The sequence below is a fragment of the Mastomys coucha genome, unplaced genomic scaffold (genome assembly GCF_008632895.1).
Source record: "Mastomys coucha isolate ucsf_1 unplaced genomic scaffold, UCSF_Mcou_1 pScaffold3, whole genome shotgun sequence".
Taxonomy (NCBI): Eukaryota; Metazoa; Chordata; class Mammalia; order Rodentia; family Muridae; genus Mastomys; species Mastomys coucha.
In genome coordinates this window covers 19,548,873-19,556,327 of record NW_022196909.1, presented here as the reverse complement: position 1 = coordinate 19,556,327, position 7,455 = coordinate 19,548,873, and the positions used below count along the sequence as shown (strand labels likewise).

Genomic DNA, 7,455 nt, shown 5'->3' with positions numbered 1-7,455 from the left:
CTTTGACATGGCCATGCTGTGTCAACAGTACAAATCCACTCAAGACTTCCCTTGCTCCCTACAATTCTCTGAAGTAGGAATTCTTGATTTCATTGGAAACTAAGTTTTGGTGTGTGGTGTTTTTCTGGAAGCTGTCTCAAGAGAGGTTGTTTGGCTGAAAACAGGCATATGGTATTTTTCTGGAGGCTGTCTGTTAAAAGGGCATGTGATGTTTTGCTAGAGAGGGCATGTGATACTTGGAAGGAGTATAAGTATATCGGAAGCTCTGGCGTGGTTCTCCTTGCTGGTCTTTGTCGGGCTTTGTTGATGCTAGTCTTCGCTGACAACACTATTTCATTGGTTCGCCTTACTTTCTTCCCTGGTCTTTGCTTGATGTGACTTCATAGACAGAAGGGCACACCAATGAACTGCTGATGGTGTTCTATCTGCTTCTTGCCATTTCATCGGACTTGTGCCAATCTGAGCAGAGCCTTGCAATTTCTACTTGATTGAGCCACTGCTGATTCCTGCTTGGTGTTTTGCTAGTTGGACTAGACTGTTGACGATGAAGATTGGAATCACCCCCTTAGAACTACTTCTAAAGAGGTCCATATCCCCCTTGTTCTCTTAGCCATCTTCCTCCCATTCCTTTGGTCAGTGGGCTATAAGGGAGGTTGAAGCATTTAAGAACCCTTACTAAAGTAGGTTTTGAAAAATCTAAGTCTACAGTTCCCTAGCAACTTACCAGCACATGTGGCTAGCTCTTAGAACTCCTTTCTTCAGATGCAGCACATTGTGCATCAAGCTCTGCTGGGGTTTAATTTCAGTGTTTCATCTGCAGTCAGGTGAGTGGGTGGCTGGGAAGGAAGAGGCGGGCCTCTTTCGTATCTTACCCTAAAAAGATTGTGCCATTGCTTTAGAGAGGGGGCTTGCACATTCAGAGGGATCAGAAGGGGTCTGGTAAGTCAAAGTCTTTGTCAGGGGAGGGGATCCTCCAAATATCCCCACCATTTGTTTTAGAACTTTCTCAACAATCCTCCCATCACTGAGTGTGTGACATCTGGAGCCTGTAACTCTGTGGCATACCGTGTTTGCCGTCAGCTGTTGGTGATTTTGTTGATTACTTCATCTCCTCCTCTAACTAGAATGTCAACGTATCATGTCTGTAGAGACAGAGACGTCTCTGTGTTACTCCCTCCCAGAAAACACTTGCTGGACACTCAACAATTATTCACTGAATGAATGTTGGACAACTGTATGTATGTGTCTTCAAAGGAGCGAGAAATTACAGTATATGCATCCTAAGGAATTTTATGCAACCATTAGAAACATTTATGATGAATTTTCAATGACATGAGAGGAAACCTTGTAATAATACTAACTAAACAAAACTGAGGGAGAGCACCACAATTAGTCTAGATATAAAAATAAGCTCACATGAGAGAACAAATCTAGAGGACATTGTGCATGCGAATGTGTATGGAAACATGACATGGTAGCTAATTAACATTATATGTACATTTCATTTTTATATATGCTAAAAATAAGAACATACTCCAAAATATATATCTACACTCATGTTGAGAAGGTATGTTTAGCTTCTTAGTTCTTCTGGTTGAATACAATGAAGCCTGGGAATAATGGCATAGGTCATTAGGTTCAGGTACCATGTATCCCTGACCAACTTCCAAAAGTAAGCCAACTCAGGGAGAAGGTGTCAGAGAGAAGCCAGGGGCTCCTTAATACTTATCCCAAACCATAAGGGCCACTCTGAGGACTTGACACTAGAGAAAAACTGAGAATGAAAAAAATAAGTTTTCCTGCTTATATGTTTTTTGTTTTGTTTTGTTTTGTTTTGTTTTTATTTTTCGAGACAGGGTTTCTCTGTGTAGCCCTGGCTGTCCTGGAACTCACTCTGTAGACCAAGCTGGCCTCGAACTCAGAAATCCACCTGTCTCTGCCTCCCAAGTGCTGGGATTAAAGGCGTGCGCCACCACTGCCCGGCTCCTGCTTATATGTTTACCATCACTTTAGGGCTAGACTGTCTCATTTCAAAGCAACCCCACACAAGCAAATTCAACCCATCTATTTCAGTGCCCAGCGATAACCCAGAACTGGAAGGCTCTTTCTGAGGCCTCTTGGCTTTATACTAATTTTCTGATGTCTCTATATGATCTGCAGGCCAGGGATGGTTCTGAATTGCTCCCAACAACAACTGAACCTGGATGCCTATTTTTCCTTACAAAATATGCAGAGGGGAAAACAAAGATGCCACTCTGTATCAGGAAAATTGGAACTTATTGGTGTGAGATATAGAAACAACAGAAATAAACATGGTTACTAGGAAACGAGAGATAAGGACAGGGAGGACGGCAGTAGGCTTGTGCCGAACATTGGACATGAGATGGTCCCGAGGAGGACGCTTAGGAAAACAAATGACAGCCAACAAGTGAGTAATTTCCACAGGAGAGAAAGCCAGAGGTGGGACAGCAGGAAAGGGAATAGGACAGGAAACCAGGCTGCCTCCTAAGGAACCTTCAAAGTAAATCTTTTATTTCTCTTACATTTGTCTGTAGAGCGCACAGGACAGCTTGCATGACTTGGTTGTTTCCTTCCTTCCCCTCTGTAGATCCTGGGGACAGAACTTAAGTCTTCGAGCTTGGTGGTGGTTGTCGGTTACCCTAACCACTAAGCCATCTCACCAGACCTTGAGTAAAGCCTTTTAACTAGAACTACAGCGACAGGGCTGTGGGGGTTGGGAGAGGGGGAGCAGATGTGCTCGAACACACACAGGCATATAAGGAGGCCATCCTGACGTCGTCTCCAATTAATCTTTTGTCTCTTTTGATTGCTTTTAGTCTTCCACTTCTTTGTTTGAAACTCCCCTGGACCTGTAATCCCTATTTCAATTGGGCTGGCTGTCTAGAAAGCTCTGAGTCTCCTCCTGCCTCCGCCTCCAGTGCTGGGGTTACAGGGGCACAGTAACACCTGAGGCTTTCTCCATGGGTGCTGGGGACCAGAATTTACATCCTCTTGCTTATTTAGTATCACTTTTCCCACTGAGTCCTGTCTCCAGTCCTACAAGTTATACTTTTCATTTGCAACATACTTAGATTTTTTTCTAAAAGACTATTTCTTTTCCCTAAATAACTTTACGTGAAAATTAAATTTCCCAAGACAGCTATTTCATATTAAACGTTACGGCTCACAGCTTATGTGTTTGCAGGGATTGGCTTTCCCATCTCTAACATCCCCAATCATACCTTGGAAATGAAATTCTTTCCAGAAAAACTTTTCTTTTTCTGTTAAAAATTAGTGAATCCTACCTTTTAACATGTGCCAGTTTTCTCCACTGCATGTTTTTCTATTTTTTCCAGAACTGATTTTCACTCGTAGAACTCTAATTATGTAAATCAAAAAAATCAACTAATTTCAACAATTATCTTTATCTGTTACAGTTTACATACAGGATTCCCTGCCACTGTTTTATTTTGTATTAAATATCTCTTTCTGTATTATCTATCACGAATTAAGACTGCTGACTTACACAGCTTAGCTGAAGCAGAGAACTGTATGTCTATTCCCCCATAGATAGCTGTGGGTTTTCTACTGTCCAAATTGTAGTAAAAATGTATTAGACAGCAAGTCTAATTTTTTTTTAGCATCTCATATACCTTTACCTTTTCCAAAACAGATATCTATGATGCTGAATGAATGAATGAATGAATGAATCCCAAGTTCCAGGTAACAGAACTTTGATTTCAAAGTATTTACTGTACAGGTTTGGAGGCAGCAGGGTAGGCAGAGTCCCAGGAAGAACTGGAGGTCATAGAGCAGGAAGCCATGAGGAGCAGCCAGCATAACCAGTCCAGGCTGCCTGTCCCAGCTGTCAAGGCAGATTCTCTCTGCTGTCTCTGCCTCCTCTGCTGCCACATGCTCTGAGGGAATAGGCTAGGTGCTGGCTCAGTGATGGAGGGAGGTATTGTTTGCCTTGCAGCTGCAGGGCATTCTGAGGGAGTGAAATCGACCCAGCTCCCACTCTGAGAATAGCATAGAACTCAGGGAAAGGTCTCGTATCCTGAACAGTAAAGGGAAAGGTAGTTTTCCACTAGAGGCTTCCATGGGCAGAGAGGAAATATCCTGTCTTGGTCAAGGGAGAACTGGGTGTGTGGCAAAGTGAACACGAAGTCTGTCCCTTCACGCTGAGGCTGTCCGTCCCCAAACTAGGACACTCATTTCCCTGTGTTCATGTTCAGCCAGTCTCCTCGGTAGGTTCTCAGGCTCCAGGCAAGTTAAAGATTGTCAAAGATGGAAGCAGATTTGTGGTCTTCCACAGTAGTTTTTAGTAAATGTTACATTACAGTCGGCAGCTAGCCTATCAACGGCAACCAAAGAACACATAGTCTAGGAACTTAGGTGTAGCTGCTGCACCACTCAAGGCCTAAAGATGCAAATGTGTAACTGGAAAGGCGAACTCGTTCCCAAGCAAAGTGCTTTCCTGAGCGTTGTTTCAGTTGTTCTCGTGTAGTTGTTTGCCATTCTATGCAGGCGATAAAAGTTACAAAGTTTTAATTAAAAGTGTACAATCACTTACATTTGATTTTAAGGAGAATGTACTCTAGATTTTTTAATTAAAAAAAAATAGGTCTAATTAAAAAAATAATAATGATGAGTGAGTGTGAATGCATGTGTGTGTGTGTGGTGCTGGGAACAACCACAGAGTTCCTTCTTGCTATAGTCAAATGCCCAGTCCCTTCTCCCAAATAACCCTGACATCAGTTGTAATGGTGGCATAAAAAAAAATCACAAGACAGGGGATGGAGAGTGGGGTCAGCAGGTCAGTGAGCTGTCTGTTCTTCCAGGGGGCCCCAAGTCAGTTCCCATCACCCACAGCCCACAGCCATCTGTAACTACCATTCTAGGAGCTCTAACGCTCCCTTCTGGCCTCTAAGGACACCAGGCATGTGGTGCATACGCCTTCCGGCAGGCAAACGCTCTTACACAAGAAATAAAAAAAAAAAAAAAATAGGTTAAAAATCATTTTTAAGTCACAAGATAATTTGTATGCTACCTAAAGATCACAAAATGTCAAACTTTAAAATCCAGAGATTTTCATGATCCCATTTTTTGCTATGCCTAAAGCTGTTCATCCAAGCTTCCAAAATACAAAAGGTTTTACAGTGATGATTAAAGAGAATATTTTATTGGAATAATAGCATGGCAGATGATTTCTCATGGCCCATGGGTTGCTCCCTCCTGTATGAGTCTCTAATTGTTTCCTGCACCCTCTTTAAGGTAAACTGCAGTTCAGGTGGTTCTCGGCAGACTCTTGTTCCACCCCCATTCACAGCCTCACGTGAACCTATTCCTGTCACTACCCATTTGGCAAAGATGTTTTTACTGTACCCCAGACAGCAGGGTGGGTGGGACTCTGAAGTAAAGGACTTCAGAGGAGAGGGACAGTGATGTTTTCTTCCCAGACGTAGGATTTATACTGAGATTTCCACACACACAAAGGTTCCTCTGATAATCCACTGAAGGTTAAGTCATGGGTAAAGAGAACGCTGAAATGAAGACAAATGGCTCTTGGAACCAAGATCAGAACTTAGGAACTTCACTGTGTCAATTCAGAGTTCCACTGTCACCATAACTTTATTCTTTTCTGCGAGTGACTTAACACGATGTTGATCTCAGTGCTGTATTTCCTACGAGACACTATTATTCAGACACATCTCCATGTCCACTGTGAGCAAGGCAGGCATAATTCAGGCCTTCAGACTGGCCAGGAGAGCCATAAGCCACCCGTGGTTCCTGGCAGAAATCTGTGTCTGCCTGTGTTTGCTTCTTGTCTTTCTTCGGATCACACAACCCAGATTCCTCAGGGCCCAGAGGACCCTCATAACTTCCTTCACCCTGGCCACATTTCGTGGCAAGCACCATATAATTCAATCCTTCTTGGTTCTTGGTTTCCATCAAAGCAACTGACATGGTGTCATCTGAATTCAAAGCAAGCATTTCATCATCTTCACCTGTGTGAGAGTATAGAAGTTATTGCATTGTCTGCCTTTTCTTTGCAATAATAGTATATGTTATTATATGTATATGAGCTGGGATACACACACACACACACACACACACACACACACAATTTGCTTGGCAGTATCTTATGGGGACAGCTAGATATTAAGAAGACAAAAAGTAAATAGTGCCTGCTCCCTGTCCTTTAGTCTATGGCACTCTAGAAGTGAAGGAGGTGTGTCACTGTAGGTGCTGATGTGCAGTTACATCCAAGACTATACAAAACACTGCAGACATGAGACACTGGTGAAGTAGGTCACTGCTTTATGGTGAAAGTTAGAGGCCCCATGCCAGGCATTGCCTGTTAAGATAGTACATAAGCTATACAGACTACCAGAAGTAAAGTGTGCCCCGCTTATCCATAATTCTAAAGAGTTGTTGCTCTTTAGAATTTACATTCAGATGGAAAGAGATGGACAGTGAACCAATAGACTATGGAGAGCGGTGGGCAGACAAAGGGCCTAGAGAATAGCAACATGCAAATGAGCCGCCATTTTAAAGAGCGGTCACAAAGTACCCATGAATGGGGTAAGATTCTAGCAGACATGTCAATTAAATAAGAACCATGTCCATAGATCTTCTATTTTGTTTTGTTTTGTATTTTTCCTTCTTTGCCACAGTAAAGGAAACTGAACCTAGGGCCTCAATCATGCTACCTGAGTCATCTCATCTACCACTAAAATACGGCCCTGTTGTTCTCTTAAGTTTTTGAGACAGGGCTGCCCTGAGTTTCCCAGGCAAGACTTGAACTCACAGCCCTTCTGCACCAGCTTCCTCCTAAATTCAGGGGTAATAGGACTGTGCAACTAGGCTCACGTCTCCCTTTAGCCCTGTATTGGCTCAGCTGCATGGTTATTCTAAGAGCATTAAGAAGAGAGACCAGAGCAAAGCTTGAGAGGCAGGAGTGTCCTCAGTGAAGTAATAATAGGAATGCGATGTGGCTGGTCATCTTGAACAGTGCACACAAGGGGAAGAATGCACATCTGAATAAGTTGGGTGGCAAGGTAAAAGAGGAGGGTGGTGACATGAAGTATGTTAGTAGTCCTTTTGATGATTGTTCAAGTTAACCTGTACAGAGCCCTTATTATGCACTGAGCAACATTCTAAGCCATAGTCATGTGTTAACTCATTTTTCCCCTATTGATTAAGTGCTATTGTCTTCATTTAACAGAAGAGGGAGATAAGGCATGAAGGAGTTCAATGATATACTCAAGGCCATCCAGCTAGAATGAGTTTGCGTCCTGTAGTATTTCTTTGAGAGGTGGGTTGAATTTCCGTGCTGTGTGAGAAGCAGCAAGAACAGTGGACCCTTCATGGAATGTCAAGTTTGCCTAATACCTAAATTCTGAATACCCAGGGAAAACCCAATTTCTACTAAGTATTTCTAGTATGTACTAC

The 7,455-nt window shown here is 42.8% G+C and overlaps 1 protein-coding gene across 1 annotated transcript in view; it reads right to left on the bottom strand.

The window, feature by feature from the left end:
- Positions 1-5,166: 5,166 nt before the first annotated feature.
- Positions 5,167-7,455, bottom strand: part of Ros1 (ROS proto-oncogene 1, receptor tyrosine kinase) — a 123,459-nt gene continuing 121,170 nt past the window's right edge. The window contains exon 44 of the mRNA XM_031348214.1: positions 5,167-6,008. Coding sequence (XP_031204074.1) covers positions 5,698-6,008 — 311 coding nt within the window. The 3' untranslated portion in view covers positions 5,167-5,697. The remainder of the gene's footprint in view (positions 6,009-7,455) is intronic.